The 21,014-nt window shown below is 36.3% G+C and overlaps 1 protein-coding gene across 2 annotated transcripts in view; it reads left to right on the top strand.

Annotated features, from left to right (window-relative positions):
• MED23 (mediator complex subunit 23) overlaps positions 1 to 21,014 on the top strand; it is a 44,736-nt gene that overhangs the window by 12,334 nt on the left and 11,388 nt on the right. For both annotated transcript variants that reach the window (XM_040449184.1, XM_040449185.1), the window contains 11 exons: positions 4,421 to 4,621; positions 6,441 to 6,584; positions 8,657 to 8,802; positions 9,801 to 10,046; positions 11,840 to 11,982; positions 13,015 to 13,189; positions 14,550 to 14,713; positions 17,602 to 17,726; positions 18,757 to 18,962; positions 19,052 to 19,232; positions 20,729 to 20,899. In XM_040449184.1, the coding sequence (XP_040305118.1) occupies positions 4,421 to 4,621; positions 6,441 to 6,584; positions 8,657 to 8,802; positions 9,801 to 10,046; positions 11,840 to 11,982; positions 13,015 to 13,189; positions 14,550 to 14,713; positions 17,602 to 17,726; positions 18,757 to 18,962; positions 19,052 to 19,232; positions 20,729 to 20,899 (1,902 nt within the window). The remainder of the gene's footprint in view (positions 1 to 4,420; positions 4,622 to 6,440; positions 6,585 to 8,656; positions 8,803 to 9,800; positions 10,047 to 11,839; positions 11,983 to 13,014; positions 13,190 to 14,549; positions 14,714 to 17,601; positions 17,727 to 18,756; positions 18,963 to 19,051; positions 19,233 to 20,728; positions 20,900 to 21,014) is intronic.

Raw genomic sequence — 21,014 nt, forward strand, 5'->3', positions numbered from 1 at the left:
CCTTCTTTGTCAGTCTTTGCCAGAAGTGTCCTCCTCCTAGAGTGGGCTCCTTGCAATTGAAGCTCACCTGTGGTGGGAGAAAAACACTATGGCCAAACTTTATGAACCAAACTCTTATACAGTCCCAAGTCTGTTCCAGGACTTTTCACCTTTGAGATTTTAAGCAAAATAGTGGTTCCAATTATTTTTGTTAAAAATTTTTGAGCCCAACATATTAAAATAGACCAGCTTTTTGATTTTAAAAAGACGTTCTTGTCTAGGTTACATAAAATAGCGTTACTGTTTGCAATACTATAGTGAAGGTTGTGCCAGTGCTTCCATTTATAAAGCCCTATTTTTAAGGACATATAGCTTGGCCATAAAACTTGCTCAGTGTTGAAACTTTGCATGCCAAACCTCACCCTAGTAGCAGTATCTCTTTTATTATTTTAAGTTTTTTCTTCTGAAAAATTTACCAAGTTTCCTTGTTTGGACAAGCCTATGTTCATGTGAAACTGAACTGCCTCACACTACAGTACCTGACAGTCGCTTCACACAATCTGTCAATTTAACATCTTAAATAGCAAGTCATTATTTCTGATCAGCTTTCACTTGAGTTAGAGGTAAGTATTCAGCCAACTTTGAAAGAATGCTTCATGCTATGTCTTAAAACTAATTTTTGCAATGAACTTTAAGTCATACTTGACTCAATTTTTTTTTTTTTTTTACAGTTTGGTGGATAAATGTACCCATGGTCATTTGAGCTGCGAGTACCTTCCCCCAGATAGCCTTAGCTATCATTAGCTTTTTTCTCTTGGGATGCAGCTCTTCTCAGACTAGAAATTGACAAAACAATTCATAGAAGAGTATTTCTGATTTGGTTATTTTAATAACAAGTTTCAACCTAAAAAAAGTTTATGACTAAGACATAAATCCGTAAAAAATAAAGTTTATAATGGAAATGCTGACAGAACATTATTAGTATTGGTCCCACTGTAAACATTGTCAAAAGTTCACAATTCATCAGTAATTGTTTGGTACAAAACTCTGTAGTGAATGGACTTGCAGATGGAAGATATATGCTGAACTGACTTGATATATTAATTTTACCACCTGGAAAGTAGAGTAGAAAGTGAGAATACAAAGTATAAGGCATATGATTAAAAATAAACAAGTTATCCTATCACATCTTTTATCATTACAGAACTATATCCTGCACTATACTTTCTTGTCCTTTCTCTAGCAATGCAATAATTTACTCAAAGCTTGAAACTTTTTAAGAGCTGTCCATATTGCATTTTCCAGTAGGAATTGGGCTATATTTTATCCTAAAGTTGGTCACATTCAAAAAGTCATAAATAGCCCAGTTCTGTGACCAGCAAGGTGGAGTGTTCCCAGTGGAAGAATCCTGTTTTGTATGTTCACACAGCTTCATGTTCTTTCTGCCCAAGAAGAACATTATATAACAGATACACCCCTCAAGCTCTTATGTGGTGGTGTGTGAACTCTGGCTACCCTGAGACAGTGATAGACCAATCACTCAATTATCTTTGAAAGGCACCATTGAAAGTGGTATTAACTGGCATAGGGCTGATTGGCAGAGAATATGATAAATGACGTACAAAGGGATTTTTCTTCCCAACTTGTCCTGAATAGGTATTGCTCTAAAATTGATTTCTAGCACTGAAATAATGGTTTGAAATTAACTTAAACCCACCTAAGTACAGTATGTTAAAATTTTGCCACAAAAGCAGTACCAGAACTGTTACATCAAAAGGGTCAGGGGGCCACTTAATCTAGGATATAGTTACTTGGACTGAAAAGCATTATCATTTGCCACTTGAAATAGTAGTGAGAAAGAATCAGGGGCATGAGTGGAGGTCAATGTTAGTATTTCTATTAATGCCTTGTGCCTCCTTTTTAGCTTTTACCAAAGCTGAAAATTTTAAATAAGTTTCCAATACAGTTTGAGCTATCATGCAGAAATTGAAATGGTAAAATATTGAACTTAGATTCTTAATGTTAAAACAAGTTTTAACTAAATATTCATGTAAATATGATATAAACTAGCTAATTCAACTAAATGCCTAGATCTCGAAGGATTAAATTTACAGAAGCTTTCAGAAAGCATGTTGTGAATAGCCATAGAGCATCCATTGGCTTACAGAAGTATCATAGCCTAGTGATTGATAATCTTTATCAGATCATTAAACTGCTTTACAAATTCTCATTTGTTCCACTTTGTAAAATAATGTACATGGTGGAGAGTATTAATTTTATTGTACTTATTTTTTAGTAATGAAAACTAAAGCCAAACTTACTATTCTAAAGTAGTTAGCGTAGATCATTTTATATTTCAACAGGGTTTTTTTTTTTTTTGTATTAATAAAATTGGCAAATAAACAGAGGAACTAACCTATCTTGAAACTTGGTTTGAGAAATATCCTTGGCTTTCATCAAAACACCTGGGAAACACAGAGTTAATCCTGATAAATGTTCTGGCACACTCAGACACCAGGGCATTAGATGTCATAGAGATTCCAGGCTGATTTAATTCTTAACAGAAAACTTAGAGGGAATTTGAATTGTGGTATGTATTGAAAGATCATCAGCTTTAACTGTAAATTTCCTAGTTGTTCTTACTTTGTCAAAATCTTAATATTTTTGGTTTTCCTCTTTAAGTCATTAACTGTATGACTATTACTACACCCTAAAAATATGTAGGTAAAAGTCTGGTTTTTTAAAGACACACAGCTAATACTAAAAAGGGAAACTCCAAAATGACTCAGGTGCTAAAAACCAATTTTATTTAGTTTGCTCTTTTTTCCCCGAAGCAGACTGATGGAAGACCATCATGGATGGAGGAGTAGATGACAAATTGGTTAGTTTCCAAACTAGAAGGAAATTCCCATCAGTAATGAAAAATTCCTACTGGAAATCCTGGCTTTACTTCTTTTCACAAATTTTTCTGACTCTTGTATACTTTGAATGATTTCACTCTAAATTTGTGTTGTCTGACACATTCCTTAGGTTGTTGGTGGTTGGCAGAACTAGTGAATTTCAAGCCCTGTACACAGTAGTTTTGCATGCTGATTTAAGAAATAGTTCGTAGTGTTGTCTGTTGCACTTTGCTCTGCTTCATAATGATAATTACATTTGGAGGGAAAGTACTGTAGTCCCAACTGGTGGTGTTAATATTGCTATTCGTAAACCTGTAATGTGGTTGAACTGTGATCATGGCATTGTGTTTTGGAAAAAATATGAAACAACCATTGATGCTTACTGTTTCGGATAGATGTTTGTTTTATTTGCATGCTTTAAGAAAGTGCAGCTATATTGGAGCTTTACAAGTTTGGAGCTGGCAAAGAGCATGCAAAAGAGGGGATGCTATTCGTTATGTTTTGTTTTTTTCCCAAATCCGTCCCCATTTTGCATTTTTTCCCTAAATTTAAAGAAATCATATCCCTTTTTCATGGCAAAAGACTAATAATCACATCTAAAGCTTAGAAGGAAAGCATCTGTATTAGTAATTGTATTCACTAGAAAGGCTTCCAACTGCCTGGCTATTAAGTCATATAACATATTTTATAAAAGAAATATGAAAATGGCTTAAAATGTGGCTTAACATATTTCTTTTGGTAAAAGCATATTTTTTAAATCACTTTAAAAGCATAAATCTTTTTGCCTCTAGAAAGGGAAGTTGCATTTTCATTTTAGTGTTTAAATTCAATTCTTTTTCTTGTTTTAGATTTTAAAATAGTCTAATTTAAAATTAAAGCTGCATTATGTTTGGCTTTTAAGAAGGAAGAGCAGAGATTAACTTTGAGGTCGGTTATTCAGTAGAGGAAGTTTCCATTTCAATGTCAGGATCAATACCACACACCGAAAAACAGATACTGAGTATAATCTGGCAGCTATTTAGATATATCTTATCTCTGTGTGTGAAGGTAGTGTAAACTTGTGGTGGTTGCTTTAAAATACATAGATTCTCACTGCCTTGTTTGTTCTCCTCACAATATTTGATTCTTGGAAATTCGGGGTTCTTATATTTTGAGTTAGAATAGAAAATTAATACTACTATCCTCATTTCCTATGCTTTTTAAATTATCTTTTTTTCAAAGGATAAATAACTAAATTTTCTGCTGTGCAGTACCCTTTGTCAAATTGAAGCAGTGATGTCTGATGTCTGTAGTAAAAGTTAAAAGTGAATAGGAAGTCTGTTTTGTGTGAGATCTGAAAAATAATCTTTGTAATGGAACTCATCCTCTATGATAATGTAACGTGATGCAGCTTTAATAGACTAAACCTAACCTTAACTTTCTAAGTTCAACTTCATTCCATGCTTCTCAGCCTCTTGTTACAATTAATGCCCATTAACCGGTAAACTTCTGAAACTAACCGGGAGGCTTTTGGAATACTGTATCTAATCTCTGCCCTACAGCACAAGCAGCGTTGCCCTGTGCTGGAGGACCAGTTGGTGGATCTGGTGGTCTATGCCATGGAGCGGTCCGAGACCGAGGAGAAGTTTGACGATGGGGGAACGAGCCAACTCCTGTGGCAGCACCTCTCGAGTCAGCTCATTTTCTTTGTGCTTTTCCAGTTTGCAAGTTTCCCACATATGGTCCTTTCTCTTCATCAGAAGGTGAGTACCAACTGTCCTGTCGGAGCCACTTCACCTGTCGATTGGTCGGCTTTAGACTGGTATCGACGCTGCCTCTTGGTTTCGGCAGTGGCCGAAGCTCTGAGCCCTGATGGCCGTTTTGTTCAGTGCCTTTATGGCTTCTAAACTTTCCACTTTCTTGTCACTGTAAATATTGGTTTCAGTCATTCATTCCACATATTCATAGTGCGAGGACCAGGGGATACAAAATGAAAAGGCACTACAGTACCCTCAAGGAGCTCCTTACTTATGGGAAGATATAGATATAAACAATTTGATTACAATAATAGTTTGCATAATGGAAGCATGTTTTCCTGCAATGGAAACAAAGGAGAATAATCCCTACTAAGTCATCAGGAACGGCTTTAGCAAAGAGATATTGAAGACAAATAGAAATTTGCCAAGAGGAAAAGATAGGAAAGTGTTTACATAGCAACAAGATGATCATTTTGGAAAGGACAAAAGTGTGTGAGAATTGGAGAGAAAAATATAAATGGGGAAGTGTTGGTGAGAACAGAAAGGCAGTAAGGCAAGACCAGACGTGGAAAGCTTTACATGGACAAACATATTTGTTCTAATGAGTTTAGATTCTCTTTGGGTGGCAAATGAGGAGGGGAATGACCTCATCATATATACGTTGGAATAATTACTGCTAATTGCCACATGTAGGAAGATGGAGACATAAAAATGGACAGGTCCAAAGTCAGAAGCAAGGATGTGGGTAAGGGAACCTTTGCAGTGATCTGGGTGGGAGATGCTGACGGCCTAAGCCAGAAAAGAGAGGAGGAGCCCAAGACCAGAAAAGCTGAGAGGTGAATAGGACTTGGTAATGGGTAGGTAACAGAGGGAGTAACAGGAGTCTGGCATCACTCATTGGTTTCTACTTTGGCAGTGAATGAAAAAGTGGGACAATGAATCCAAAACAGGGAACACAAATGGACGAGTAAATTTGTAGAAGAGTTGGTTTTATCATAATGTTTTAGACATGTTGAATGCAAATAAACGTTGTTATAACATCTCTACAGCATGATTTTTTGGGGGAAAAGTTTTCGTAAGCATTGTTAAAATCCTTCTAACCACCAGTTCCCCCCACTGCCACCCCACCACCATTGATTTCTGTTCTAATCTACAGGAAACCAGGAAAAGTGTTTTTTGATATCCACTCCTCAAGGATTTTAAATTAAAGAAAAAAATCCTTTTTGTATAATGAAGTATTCCTTGTGTTTTGATGAAAGATTTTTAGCAATTATCTTATATTAAACTTGATTCTCTTGCATACATGATCAACTTAGTTATGCTCTAAAACATTGAACTTTTGATATGTATAGTTGTTTTGGGATCAGGGAGGAACTCTATATATAATATTAAACTAATTTAAAAATTTTTTTTTTCAACGTTTATTTATTTTTGGGACAGAGAGAGACAGAGCATGAACGGGGGAGGGGCAGAGAGAGAGGGAGACACAGAATCAGAAACAGGCTCCAGGCTCTGAGCCATCCGCCCAGAGCCTGACACGGGGCTCGAACTCACGGACCGCGAGATCGTGACCTGGCTGAAGTCGGACACTTAACCGACTGCGCCACCCAGGCGCCCCAATATTAAACTAATTTAAAAGGCTTTGCTTGGTGTGTCTTAAGTTGAGATTAAGTATTGTAAATGCCAAAGTTGGATGCTAACTTTCGGAGAACAGGGTTTCTCCTGTTTTTTGTGGGGGTTTTGTTTTTGTTTTTTTCCCTTTAAACTTTACTACATCCATCTCTTTAACCAGCTGTGTAGATGTGTATTTAAACATCTTTTACAGTTAGCAGGGAGAGGACTGATTAAAGGCAGAGATCATCTAATGTGGGTTCTCCTGCAATTCATTTCTGGAAGTATTCAGAAAAATGCACTCGCTGATTTTCTCCCTGTCATGAAGCTGTTTGACCTTCTGTATCCAGAAAAAGAAGTAAGTTTTACAAATTGTTACAGTGTGATGAGGGGAGTATGTCTAATTTATGTGTAAGGATTTTTGTGTGATTTTGTGAACAGGTTACCGGATTTGGAAGCTGAAAACCTGGGTTCTTTCCCAATTCTGTGACTAAAAATCATGAGATGGTACATGAGTCTCTCTTGATATTAGTTTATTCATGGAAAGTGAAGAAATTGAACTAGATTAGTTCTGAAGCTTATCTTAAATTAAATTGAACATCTATAGCAAGCTCTTTCTCTATATTCTTTCTTTTTTTTTTTTTTTTTTTTTTTTTTTTTTTTTTGAGAGAGGGCATGAGCAGGGGAGGGGAGGAGGGAGAGGAAGAGCAAGTATCTTCAACAGGCTCTACGCCCAGCACGGAGTCCAACATGGGGCTCGATCTCACAGTCATGTGATCATGACCTCAAACGAAATCAAAAGTGGTATACTTAACCAACTGAGCCAGCCAGGTGTATTTCTCTGTATTCTAAGTAGGTTTACAATTTTTTAAAAGCATTAAGCTGTTTTGATCTATACAGATCATTGAATGATCAAATAACATCAGTGTCTGTTAATGTCTGTTTTTGTTTGTGAGTTTAGTATGTTCCCCCATTGTTCTGTTAGATGAGGTATTTGGGTAAAATATGGTATATATTGACGATTGCCATTTCTTTAAACACATGTTATTATGGAAATTTTTAAATGCACAAAAAAGGTAGGGTGAATAAAAAAATAAACCCCTGTGTACTCATCACCAAAAAATATTTTCTAAGTTTTTCATTAGTCTCAGGTATACAATATAGTGATTCAACAATTCTGTATGTTAGTGCTCATCAAGATAAGCGTACTCTTATCCCCATCACCTATTTTACCCATCCCTCCACCCACCCACCTCCCCTCTGGTAGCCATCACTTTGTTCTCTATAATTAAAAGTCTATTTCTTGGTTTGTCTCTCTTTTTTTTTTTTCTTTGCTCATTTGTTTTGTTTCTTAAATTCCACATATGAGTGAAATCATATGGTATTTGTCTTTCCCTAACTGCCTTATTTCACTTAACATACTTTTTAGCTCCAACCATGTTGCAAATGACAAGATTTCATTCTTTTTTGTGACTGAATAATATTCCATCGTGTGTGTGTGTGTGTGTGTGTGTGTGTGTGTGTGTGTGTGTGCACGCCATATCTTCATTCGTTCATCAGTGTACACTTGGGCTGCTTCCATAATTTGGCTGTTGTAAATAATGTTGCAGTAAGCACAGGGGTGTGTGTATCTCTTTGAATTCATGTTTTTTCCTGTTTTGGGGGTAAATACCTAGTAGTGTGATTACTGAATTGTAGAGTAGTTCTAACTTTTAAGGAACTTTTTGAGGAACCTCCATGCTGTCTTCCACAGTTTGCATTCCCACCAACAGTGCACAAGGGTTCCTTTTTCTCCACATCCTCACCAACACTTGTTTCTTGTGTTTTCTATTTTGGCCATTCTGACAGGTGTGAGGTGATACATCATTGTAGTTTTAAGAAACATCCTTGCTTCATCTTTACACTCATCTTTTTTTGTTAATACTAGAAAATTTTAAAGCAAATTCCACATGTCCATGTCATTTCCCCCATCAGTATACAATATGTATAGTGTGTGTGATAATATATATTGAATACAGTACTTATTTAGATTGCATATTTCTTAATTTTTCTATGTTCTTGAAAACCATATATGTGACCTTTAGAAATTCGGAGTTTACAGTGTATTTATCACATTCAGTAAAATTTCATAATGTGTCTGTTTTTTAAAGAAGGTAAATTTTTGAATGATTGTGAATGGTCTGTGACAGCACCTGTGAATTTCTGTTAATTCCTTGGCAAGTAAACAATCTTGTAATAGTTTTAATTTTTTATAGCTGTTAGATATTCTGATTTATATTATTAAAGAGTCAAAGAACAATTGAAGCTGAATTAATACAGGGTATTTTAAAAAGAGTTATATCAACAATGGATTATTAGAATACATATTTATTAAAATATTTACCATTTGTTAATTCTTCTCTTTCTTATAATATGCAAATTGTTTTCCAGTATATCCCAGTTCCTGATATTAACAAACCCCAGTCAACTCATGCCTTTGCAATGACTTGCATTTGGATTCACCTCAATAGAAAAGCCCAAAATGACAACTCCAAGCTACAGATTCCAATACCTCATTCTCTAAAGCTTCACCATGAGTAAGTAATTTGTAGCTTAACAGTTCATTTTTTAAAATTACTGTTTTAAAAAACAGCAATGACATTAGCCTAATGTCATTAGAGGCTAATGTCAGTCTCGGTATTTGTATGAAGTATAGAAATCTCCCCACACCCACTGGAGGTAAAGGTGAATATTTAATTGCATGTCCTGCCAAGAGAGACTGACCAATAACCTGCATCAGAAAACAATTAGAAAATTAATTCTGTTTATATGTATGCAGATATATAATTTTTAATTTCCAGGTCTAATCTTTGCTTTTACATGTTTTACCTTAATTAAAGTTCTTAATTTCCAAAAGTATGTGAAAATGTTTCCAAATTTCCTAAGCACTCAGGATTTGAGCGTGATCTGACAGATCTCTTTCACTCCCTGGCTGCCAGGACTGTTTGAGCTTTTCTGGCTGGTGTGCTCCCTTACATCATTTCCAGAGCTGTGATAACTCAAAGAAGATGCTCTTAAAAAGAGCATAGGACTTGGCTTTAGATAGTCACGGATATTAGGAATACCTGAACTTCCCACCTAGAACTTCTGAAAAGGATCCCCAGATCTCTTCATAGGAGACTGTAGGGGAGTCAGACTTCACATTCCATTTGGCTGTCCCTTTATGAGACATTCCTCAATCATCTTTTCACAGTGACATCTATAATGAAGGCACATTGTTATACTTAGCCAGATGGATAATAAATAGAATTTGTGAGTTACTCGTTCATTACTTGAGTCTTAGTGCTGTGTATGTAGTAATACTTAACACATATTCATTAACTGGTAGCTTATTATTATTTAAGTTCTTATTGATATGCTACTTAAACTTTTGTACGTTAACCACTCTATATTTTGAGCAGAAACTATTATACCTGTAGGAATAAAGATAGTATTGGTAAATCATTTCATGAAAGTAAATGTTTTTTAAAACACAAAGCTAACTTTCTGGAAGTTACTTGCGTTTTTTACTATTTGATGGTACTTGAAATTGTAGGTTCCTACAGCAGAGTCTTAGAAATAAAAGTTTACAGATGAATGACTATAAGATCGCCCTGCTGTGTAATGCATACTCTACAAATTCCGAATGTTTTACATTACCTATGGGAGCTCTGGTAGAAACTATTTATGGAAATGGAATTATGAGAGTACCTCTTCCTGGAACGAGCTGCTTGGCTTCCGCGTCTATTACTCCCTTACCCATGAACCTTCTGGACTCACTGACGGTTCATGCCAAAATGAGGTATGTTCTTTTTATTTATTTGGTCCTGTGTTGGGGAATTGATATCGGTGTAGTACAGGCATGATTTCATGATTATGTGTGTGTTTTTTATGGTCAGTTGCATTTTTTTTCATGATTTGGTTTATTATAAAAGTTATTTATTATAGGAGTTCTAGAATATAAAATAAACCTGAAGAAAATAACTGCTATAATCTCATCATAACAAATAAGCCTTGTAAAATTTTTTGGTATATGTTCTGAGTCTTTTTTTCTATGTATAAATATATGAATTTATGGGCTAGGTTTTTTGTGTTTTTTTTTAATAAAATGTGTTCTTACAGTAACACTTTGTTATAACCACCTTTTCCCCATAATAATCTGTCAAACACCTCTTTAGGTTTAGTGTTTTTCAGAAACATCTGTTTTAATTGCTACAAAGAAGTCTTTGGTGTGGCCATATATAGATATTTAGCCAGTTCTGCATTGTTGGGCATGAGTTATTCACGGTGCTTACTATTATAATGATGGCTAGAAGATTATTTTTATGTCTTTACATCTACCCATAGTACATTTTTATCAAGTAATTTGCTGGAAAGAGCTGAGTCCAGGAATGTGAAAATTATAATGCCTTTGCTGTATTGATTACAAATAGGATGCTCTTAGAATTGACATTATGGTTTCCAAAAGACAGAAAACGCTCTGTTGGGTGTGATTCTTGAACCTTAAGTACCCCTTAAGAGACAAGCTGATAATGTAAATGAGTGACACATTCTGCTGAGTGGAAGAGAGCCAGATATTAGTGCACATGGAAGTGTGTGTATATAGAAGGAATTGAGGCTGACTGAAGCTTTCCTCATGGTGCTGCCAGTTTAGCTAATTTCTATAATGTAAGAATGTAAGCTAATGTAACTAAATCTTCTAAATTTTTTTTGAGAAGGGGTAGAAATCCAGATTTTTATTTCTAGTCTTTCAGCTCTTAAGTACTGGCTCAAACATCAGACACTGTGGGTGAAAGAGAATGTATCTGTGGGACATCAGTTCTAGAAAAGCCATGCTCTTTTTCTCATGGTAAACGTTGTCGTAAAATTATACATGTGCTTTACCTGCTTGGGTGACAGAGTTGAGGGAAGCCCTGTTAGAACCCAACATTTGGATCTTAGCAGTGATTTTTTTTTTAAGTAATTCCATAATAAAAGTTGTTTACTTTCTCAAACAGTTTTAGTTACATATTTGAAAGAGAAAAACAGACTAAAGCCATTCATGCATGTTCTTTTATTAAAATTATTTTTGAGGTTTGGGTTTCTTTTTGTGTTTTAGTTTTTGTTTCAGTCTTTTTTTTAAAAAAAATATGTATTTTGAGAGTGCACAGGGGAGGGGCAGAGAAAGAGGGAGAGAGAAAATCCCAAGTGGGCTGTAAGCCATCAGTGCAGAACCTGATGCAGTGCTTGATCTTATGAACCGTGAGAGCATGACCTGAGCCAAAATCGAGTTGGACGCTTAACCAACTGAGCCACCCAGCTGCCCCTGGTTTTTTTATTTATTTATTTTTTCAATTCAAGTGTATTATGAGTTGTACCCAAATTTTGCTTTTTGCATGAGCAGAGGGATCCTGATGCACGTTGAAAACACCATGGAAACCAGAATTCATCTCGGGTTATACAGTGCATCACTACCAGGTGTCCTGCATGGCTGAAATGATTAAAATGGAGCTCATTCATTTTTGAACTTAGATTTATACCAAGTTTCCTATAAATACACTAATCCTATGTTTATGTCAAAAATATGGATTTTTCTTTTCTTTTGTTTCTCCTCAGCCTTATCCATAGCATTGCTACCAGAGTGATAAAACTTGCTCATGCAAAATCCAGTGTGGCCTTGGCTCCAGCCCTAGTGGAAACGTACAGTCGTTTATTGGTCTATATGGAAATAGAGTCTTTGGGCATCAAAGGATTTATCAGTAAGACAAGACTTTCTGGTGTTTGTACCCATTAACCCATTCATTCATTCAACAGGTATTCTTTTAGGTGCTGGGGATACAACAGCGTAAAGATGTCACTGCCATCATAGAGATTACCTGCTAATGAGGGAGACAAGTAAATAAATGAAGTATAGAATATGTCAGATTATATGTCTTATGGAGAAAAATAAAGCAAAAAAGGAGGGTAGGAAGTGTGAGAATCAGGAGAGTAAGCTGCATTTTTAAGTAAAGTTATGATAAGAAAGGGGTATTATGTTAAGTGTTTGGGATACAATGAGCTAAACAGACATGGTCCCTGTACTCATGCAAGAATCTGTGGTCTCATATGCTTCTTTTGCTAGTTTGCCCCTGGGGCTAAGTCTGGCAATAGGAAAGGAGTTTTCCTGCATTTTAGAAGACAGCTTGTAATGTTTATTAGTTGTTACATAGTTCTAAATAACATATACTTTGTAATATAGAAGTTTTTTTCTGATTCATGGTAATTGTAACTTTTCACTAATATGGTGTAATTTTAGTTTTAACCATAATTACTCTTCTTCCCAGATAATCAAGGGTTCAATAAAACTTTTTGGGGAGAGAGGAGGGAATAGGGGTGGGTGTAATGCAATCTGTATATTAAAAAGTGATCCTCATGCTTCAATAGACTGGAAACATTAACTTTATAAAAGTAATTTGAAAGAACTGAGAAGTGAGGAAGGGTAATTTTTTTTTTTCATTTATGGTCTCTTATTTTTCTAGATGAACTTGAGTCTCATTTGTCAAATTCCAAGGGGAAAAAAAGGGCAAACTTGGTATTATAATTAGGATCTGGACTTTTTTCGTTACCATTAAAGGAGAAATTATGGAGAAAATTTGGAAAGTGTGTGTGTGTGTGTGTGTGTGTGTGTGTGTGTGTGTGTGTCCGTCCATTCATGATCAAATCTTTACGTAGATTTTACTCCATGTGACTCTTGAAATGTTTTTAATTCATAACTTTTATAATTGTTGCCTTAAATTGTCTTATTCCTCAAGGTCAACTTTTGCCAACTGTTTTCAAGTCACATGCCTGGGGGATCTTGCACACACTTCTCGAGATGTTCAGCTACCGGATGCACCACATTCAGCCTCATTACCGAGTGCAGCTCCTGAGCCATCTTCATACTTTAGCTGCAGTTGCACAAACAAACCAGAACCAGCTCCATCTCTGGTGAGTTCTTTGATGACTGTCTTCCCTTAAGATTTATTAGAAACTTTGTTGGAGATGGGAACTTAATCCTTAATAGTATTTGTACTCATTTGTCATAAAACTCTTCTCCTGGAGCATCTTATTTCCAATATAGAAGTAGAGTACAGCTTTTAAATAGAAAGTTATTAAGATAGTTGAGTCCTTGCCTAGTGATCTTTGGACTGAGAAAAAGTACTTTCAAGGCCTTTGATGATATGTTCTAATTTAGCCCTTTAGAATATTGGATTTAGGGGCGCTTGGGTGGCTCAGTCGGTTAAGCGTCAGACTTGGGCTCATGTCATGATCTCATAGTTCGTGGGTTGGAGCCCTGCACTGGACTCTGTGCTGATGGCGCAGAGCCTGGAGCCTGCTTGAGTTCTTTGTCTCCCTCTCTACCCCTCTCTCTCTCTCTCTCTCTCTCTCTCTCTCTCTCTCAAAAATTAAACATTAAAAATATTTAGAATATTGGATTTAAATATACTTTAGATTATGGTTAAATTATCATGTCACTTTGATTTTGTTTTAAGTGAAAATATATTTGAGATTTAAAAATATAAATTTTTTTTAAGGGGCACCTGGGTTCTAATTTAGCCCTTTAGAATGGTTGGTTGAGCGTCCAACTTCAGCTCAGGTCATGATCATCGTTCAGTTTGTGAGTTCCAGCCCTGCATTGGCCACTCTGCTGTCAACACCCACCCTGCTTTAGATCCTTTGTCCCCCTCTCTCTCTGTCCCTCCCATGCCTTTGTGCGTGCGCATTCTCTGAATGAATAAACATTAATAAAATAAAATAAAATTTTTTTAAATACAATTTTTTTAAATAAGAGGCTACTTTAACGTTTATTTATTTTGAGAGACAGAGAGAGTACAAGCAGGGGAGGGGCAGAGAGAGAGGGAGAGAGAATCCCAAATGGGCTCCATACAGTACAGAGCCCAACGTGGAGCTTGAACCCACAAACTGTGAGATCGTGACCTGAGCGGAAATCAAGAGTTGGATGCTTAAGTGACTGAGCCACCCACCCACCCCTAAAAAATGTAATTTTTGAAATCCTATATATCCAGGTGAAATTGTTTAGTCCTATAAGCTGCAGGCTATCTTTTTCAAATATGTAAAAAATGTTAGATGGTGTTTGCTATAACATTTGGTATCTCAGGTTTTTAAGACAAAGTTCATTCTTACTCAAAGGAGGAAGGTTTTTTTTTTTTTTAATCAAAGAAGAGGAATTCAAAGTTTCCATATTTTTCAATTGTAATTAACCTAGAACTAGATTCAATTCTATAATTCTGAAATTTTATATGCCACTTAACTTTTTCACATTTCTTTTTGTTCTCTCACCTTTTAGTGTTGAGAGTACCGCACTTAGGCTTATAACAGCATTAGGTAGTTCGGAGGTACAGCCACAGTTCACACGCTTCCTGAGTGATCCCAAAACGGTGCTGTCCGCGGAATCTGAGGAGCTGAACCGAGCCTTGATATTGACCTTAGCTAGAGCAACTCATGTAACAGGTACAGTGAATGTGCGACCATCAATAGGGAAAACAAATGAATTAGAGCGTGCTGTGTCCTTAGTGATTATTAAAGAAGCATCGTGAAAAGACCCTTTTCATATGTTTAAAAAAAAAGTTGTGGGGCGCCTGGGTGGCGCAGTCGGTTAAGCGTCCGACTTCAGCCAGGTCACGATCTCGCGGTCCGTGAGTTCGAGCCCCGCGTCCGGCTCTGGGCTGATGGCTCAGAGCCTGGAGCCTGTTTCTGATTCTGTGTCTCCCTCTCTCTCTGCCCCTCCCCCGTTCATGCTCTGTCTCTCTCTGTCCCAAAAATAAATAAACATTGAAAAAAAAAAAAAAAGTTGTTTTAATACCTTCACCATTTCAATCATTAATGTAGGTTATTTTGTGTACTATCATTTTTTAACTAGGTTGAGCTTCAGTTTCCAGCCATTTTACATCATTTTTAAGTAGTGGTTCTTGACCTTTTTGGTCTCAGGACCACTTAACATTTGTAAATTTTTTTAATGTTTATTTTTTCAGAGAGAGAGGGAGACAGAGCGTGAGTGGGGAAGGGGGAGGAGGGGCAGAGAGAGAGGGAGACACACAATCTGAAGCAGCCTCCAGACTCTGAGCTGTCAGCACAGAGCCTGGGGCAGAGCTTGAACTCATGGACTATGAGATCGTGACCAGAGCCAAGGTGGAATGTTCAACCGACTGAGCCATCCAGGCACCCCAGGACCACTTAACATTCTTAAAAACATACAAATTCCCAAAGATTTTCCATTTATATGGATTTTATCAGCATTTATTATTTTATCAATATTTACCTTATAGATATTAAGATAGATGCTTTTTTAGTATTTGTTTGATTCCCTTAAAAATAATAAACATATATTAACATTCTTATATTTTTTATGAAAAATAAACTATATATTCTCCAAAACAAAACTTTAGTGAGAAGAGGTGCCATTTTTTCACATTTTTTACATCTCTCTTTAATATCTGATGTAAAGAAAGCTTTGCTAGATTCTCATATTTACTTCTGCATTTCATCTATTGCAATATATTATTTTAGAAATGAAGAAAATATGGCCTCACCCAGGTAACAGGTTGGAAAGGAGAGGAGTATTTTAATAGCCTTTCCGATAATTGTGAATACTCTTTGATGTCACACAAAATTGGACAAGTGATTGTTTCTTAAATGTTCGGTGCAACGTAGAATGCAATCCAAAATTCTATCAGTGAACTTTTTTTATTCTATTACATTGTAACCCATTGGTCTGTTTTGCACATTTAATGGATTTTTTTAATCCATATTTTGTAACTTCATGAATTAGTGTTTTGGAAGACATTGGTTCAGTGAATTATATAAATCTTATAAGTGTTCGCACACTTCATTATACAGTATCATAAAATTACATTTGTTTATATCACTACAAATTTCTTTAGGAAAATCTTTAAGTTTTATAAAACTATTAGGTTTTGGGGCGCCTGGGTGGCACAGTCGGTTAAGCGTCCGACTTCAGCCAGGTCACGATCTCGCGGTCCGTGAGTTCGAGCCCCGCGTCAGGCTCTGGGCTGATGGCTCGGAGCCTGGAGCCTGTTTCCGATTCTGTGTCTCCCTCTCTCTCTGCCCCTCCCCCGTTCATGCTCTGTCTCTCTCTGTCCCAAAAATAAAATAAACGTTGAAAAAAAAATTTTTTAAAAATAAAACTATTAGGTTTATAGTAGTAGATACAAGTTTTCCAAAATTTTGATTTTTCACTTGAAGTGTCAAATTTTATCACTGGCAAAAGATGTGGTCATTTGTTTTCCTTGAAGTAACAGGCTCCCTTTGTTAATTTTCAAGAAAATGTGTGCTTAGTGCCCAAGTCTGAATAACTGTAGTTTTCCGTCAGATGTTCTTTTAAGTAAAAAGGGAATTCCATTTTAAAAAAAAAGAGCTAATTTCACTCAGTATTCAAACAATTGCACAAGTACTTTTCCTTAAGATACCCATCATACTTTGATGTATAATAGTAGCTAGAACACTATTCATACCTCCTTTTTTTATCACACAGAATATTAAAATGAGATGTACTTAAGGGCTGAGATACAGTCTTTTTCACTACTTCAAGGATATTCTTAAGTAAAACTGGCTCCTTCTCCCCACCCGCGACCCCCAGCCAAGAGCATAGTAAAGATTACAATGGCTGTTAGTATAGTTTGGTGCCACAGTTTGATTTGTTCTACGGGCCAGCAGTTTTCCCTATCATTACCTTTGCACTATTGGTGCACATGTTAACACAGTAAAAAGGTCCATGCTGTCTTATTATAATTATTTTAGTAGTTTTTACCTCATCAAATCCGTGAAAGGATATTGGCGACCCACAGACTCCACAGACCACACTTGGAGAACTGCTGTTTTAAAGAAATAGTTACTGGATTTAGCAGCCTGAAATAACATCTGTGTGAACTATCTTATTTTATATAAATTAACCTTCTTGATTTAGAGAGTTGTAGTCTATAGCTGTTTCAACCACTAGAAAAGATAGCTGCTTTTATAATTATATTCCTTGGCTCAGTGAAGTGCTGACTCCTTATTGTCAGAGTCAACTACATGAGCATTCGTGGTGGGCCTGTATCACTGTTGTATCATTGGTGCTCTGTAACCTTACAAAAAATTAGATTGCAATGTCTTTTGTCTTCTTTCCACTAATTGTGTTCTTACTTACTAATGCGATCATTCAAATCACTCACATAGACTAAAAAAACTTGGGTCCTAAGCTGAATATAACTAGTTAAGCAGTGAGCGTATTGCAGTGAAATTCCTTGGGTGTGCATAATTGTTTGTTGCTTTCTCTGTGATATTTAAGAATTGTGGGTATGATCATTTATATCTGGATTACATTTTTTGTTTATGTTTAGATTTTTTTACAGGCTCTGATTCAATTCAGGGAACTTGGTGTAAAGATATACTTCAGACCATCATGAGTTTTACTCCTCATAATTGGGCATCACACACTCTTAGCTGTTTTCCAGGCCCACTACAGGTAATCTGGTCTTGAATTACATGTTGAATATGTAAAAATCATTCTTCCATTTAATATATATAAAGTCATTCTTTCCCATTTAGTGTTATACTAGAGACTTTGTTTTAGTGATATCCAAAGGAAATTAGCTTTTATTTCTTTTTCAAAAAATCTTTGCTATTCCAAGTGTCTTGACTTGTTCCTTGTCGTACTCTAGGACTATATATTCCTAAAAATTTAATTATGATCTCATATTATTAACAGTTTTAGAATCTTGTGAGAATTAACACGTTACCTAAAAAATTCTTTCTCTTAGAACTGAAATGGGGAGAAATACAAGTTAATGGAGCTGCACAGAATACACATTGGTGCACTTGACTGAATTTTTTCTTAATCACACAGAGAGAAAAACTATAAGCTTGGCTTTTATAATATGGAGAAAAGAAAACTTCATCTGTCCTCTACTTTGCAAAGAAAAGTTTAAGCATAATGAACATCTGCTTTCTATAACTTCTAATAGGGCTAAAGCAGTAGTTCTCAACTTTACCAGGATCACCTAGAGAGCTTGTTCGGATACAGACTGCTGGGCCCTAGGTGCAGAACTTCCAATTCAGTAGGTCTGGAATGGGGTCCAAGACTGCATTTCTTACAGATCCCAGATGGTGTCAATACTGATGGTCTGAGACCCATTTGGCTGTGTAATAGATTTTCCTTACAGAGATGCTAAAATATGTAACCAAAGGATACATAAATTTCTTTTTTTTTTTTTCTTTTTAATGATGAACAGAAGTATCAACAGATGATTGAAGAAGCTTTGAATTCAGGCTTGCTTGGAATTTCTGTTTAGGAAATCTAGAAAGGGAATCTTAGAGATACCAAATTAAGCCTGTGTATTTTCCCATTATAGAAATTCAAGGCTTGATTACTAAGTTGCTTGAGGTTGCCTAGAGTTTATTAGTGTCATAATCAAGCCTAGAACTGGCTTCTTAACTCTGTAGCCAGTGTTCTTTCTAGTATAACCCTTGAAGTAAACTTCTCATCTTCCTTTTAGGCATTCTTCAAACAAAATAACGTACCTCAGGAAAGCCGTTTTAATCTGAAAAAAAATGTGGAAGAGGAGTATAGGAAGTGGAAGTCAATGACCAATGAAAATGACATCATTACCCACTTTTCTATGCAAGGCTCTCCTCCTCTCTTCCTTTGTCTTCTCTGGAAAATGCTCTTGGAAACAGATCATATAAATCAGATTGGCTATAGGTAAGCCAAAAACCTAGATCTGCATTCCATTTGACAATCCATTATTACCATACAGCAATATAACTTATTTTTTACTCTCTGATTTCCAGAGTATTAGAAAGAATTGGAGCCAGGGCCTTGGTTGCCCATGTGAGAACATTTGCAGATTTCCTAGTATATGAGTTCTCTACATCAGCTGGGGGTCAGCAACTCAACAAATGCATTGAAATTCTTAATGACATGGTATGGAAGTACAACATTGTTACATTGGACAGATTAATTCTCTGCCTGGTAAGAATATGCTCACTTAGGAATAAGTTTCTAAGCCGCCTCATTCTGTTTTGGATCAGTGTGTGTGACTGATAGACCTTGTGCTGATCTAACTATATTGCTTCTAAGGATTTAATGAAATTATACTATAATCAAGTATTACTATCAATTCCCTAAGGAACTAGAGATTTCCCAGTGTATTTATTCATTCATTCATTCAGTAAGCATGTATCGAATATCTGCTATGTTTGATGCACAGAAAGTATAGAAGTAAGTAAGACAGACATGGTCCTGATCTTGTGATGCTGTGAAAGTATAAACAGTTAGTTAAACCCTGAATTGATTCCCAAAGGCTCCCACTAGAGGCAGGAGTGGTAAAAAGGCATCATATTTCTTTGCAGAGTGTTAATAATCATTTCTGTACACTTTGGTGGCCACAGTCAGAACTGAATGTTTCTCATAGCCACCCAATATTTCCTCAAATTATTTTTTTCTCAACTTTGATGTCTATTTCAGCAAACAACTTTTAAAAATTTTTTTTAATATTTATTTATTTATTTTTGAGAGAGAGAGACAGGGCGTGAGCAGGGAAGGGGCAGAGGGAGAGGGAGACACAGAATCCAAAGCAGGCTCCAGGCTATGAGCTGTCAGCACAGAGCCCTATGCGGGACTCAAACTCACGAACCGTGAGATCATGAGCTGAGCTGAAGTTGGATGTTTAATTGACTAAGCCACGCAGGCACCCCTATTTCGGCAAGATTTTAAGAGAAGACACTGAACAAGGCCGGAAAATACTTATTTTTTTTAACACTGTAGTGTTGGGTCACCTGGGTGGCTCAGTTGGTTAAGTGTCTGACTTCGGCTCAGGTCATGATCTCATGCTTCATGAGTTTAAGCCCCACGTCGGGCTCTGTGCTGATAGCTCAGAGCTTAGAGCCTGCTTCGGATTCTGTGTCTCCATCTCTCTCTGCCTGTCCCTCAATCAATCTCTCTCTCTCTCTCTCTCTCTCTCTCCCTCCCTCCCTCCCTCCCTCTCTCAAAAATAAATAAACATTAAAAAAAATACTGTAGGGTTGATATTGGGGTGGCTTAGTTGGTTAACATTAACCTCTTAGCTGCAGAACATAAATATGGTTATGATATAGTAGGGGAAGTAAGCTAAGTCTATAAATCAATAAGATAGAAGGATCAGATAGAGGTGTGAGTGAGGAAAATATCGCCAGGCGGTAATGAGAGTACATCTACCCAGGTGATATATCTTGAAAAATGGGTTAAATTTCAACAAAAGAAAAAAGAGTGATACTTTAGACAGAAGGAATGGTGAGAACCAAAAATGAGTAAGAAAGTTAAATATGCTTAGGGAATTCTGAACAGTTGGCTAGGGGTAGACTCCACATATATTGAAACTGTAATGATAGTGAGGTATTACTCTATTCCAATTTAGACTATCTAGTGGAGGGGCCATGCTTTTGCACAGGTCAGACATTTTAATATCATTTTTCTGTTTTTCTCCAAAGGCCATGCGTAGTCATGAAGGAAATGAAGCCCAGGTTTGTTATTTCATAATTCAGTTGCTGTTACTCAAACCAAATGATTTTAGAAATCGAGTGAGTGACTTCGTGAAGGAAAATTCTCCAGAGCACTGGCTACAGAACGACTGGCACACCAAGCACATGAATTATCACAAGGTACTCATTCAAATCAGTGCTTCTGTGACTCCTTCTTAAGCCAGACTTAAGTATTTGGCTAATTGATTTGGCTGTTTTCTCTGTGGTTCTACTGTTTTCTCTCTAATCTGTACAG

The sequence above is a fragment of the Herpailurus yagouaroundi genome, unplaced genomic scaffold (assembly GCF_014898765.1).
Source record: "Herpailurus yagouaroundi ecotype Mexico unplaced genomic scaffold, PumYag 198, whole genome shotgun sequence".
Classification (NCBI taxonomy): Eukaryota; Metazoa; Chordata; class Mammalia; order Carnivora; family Felidae; genus Herpailurus; species Herpailurus yagouaroundi.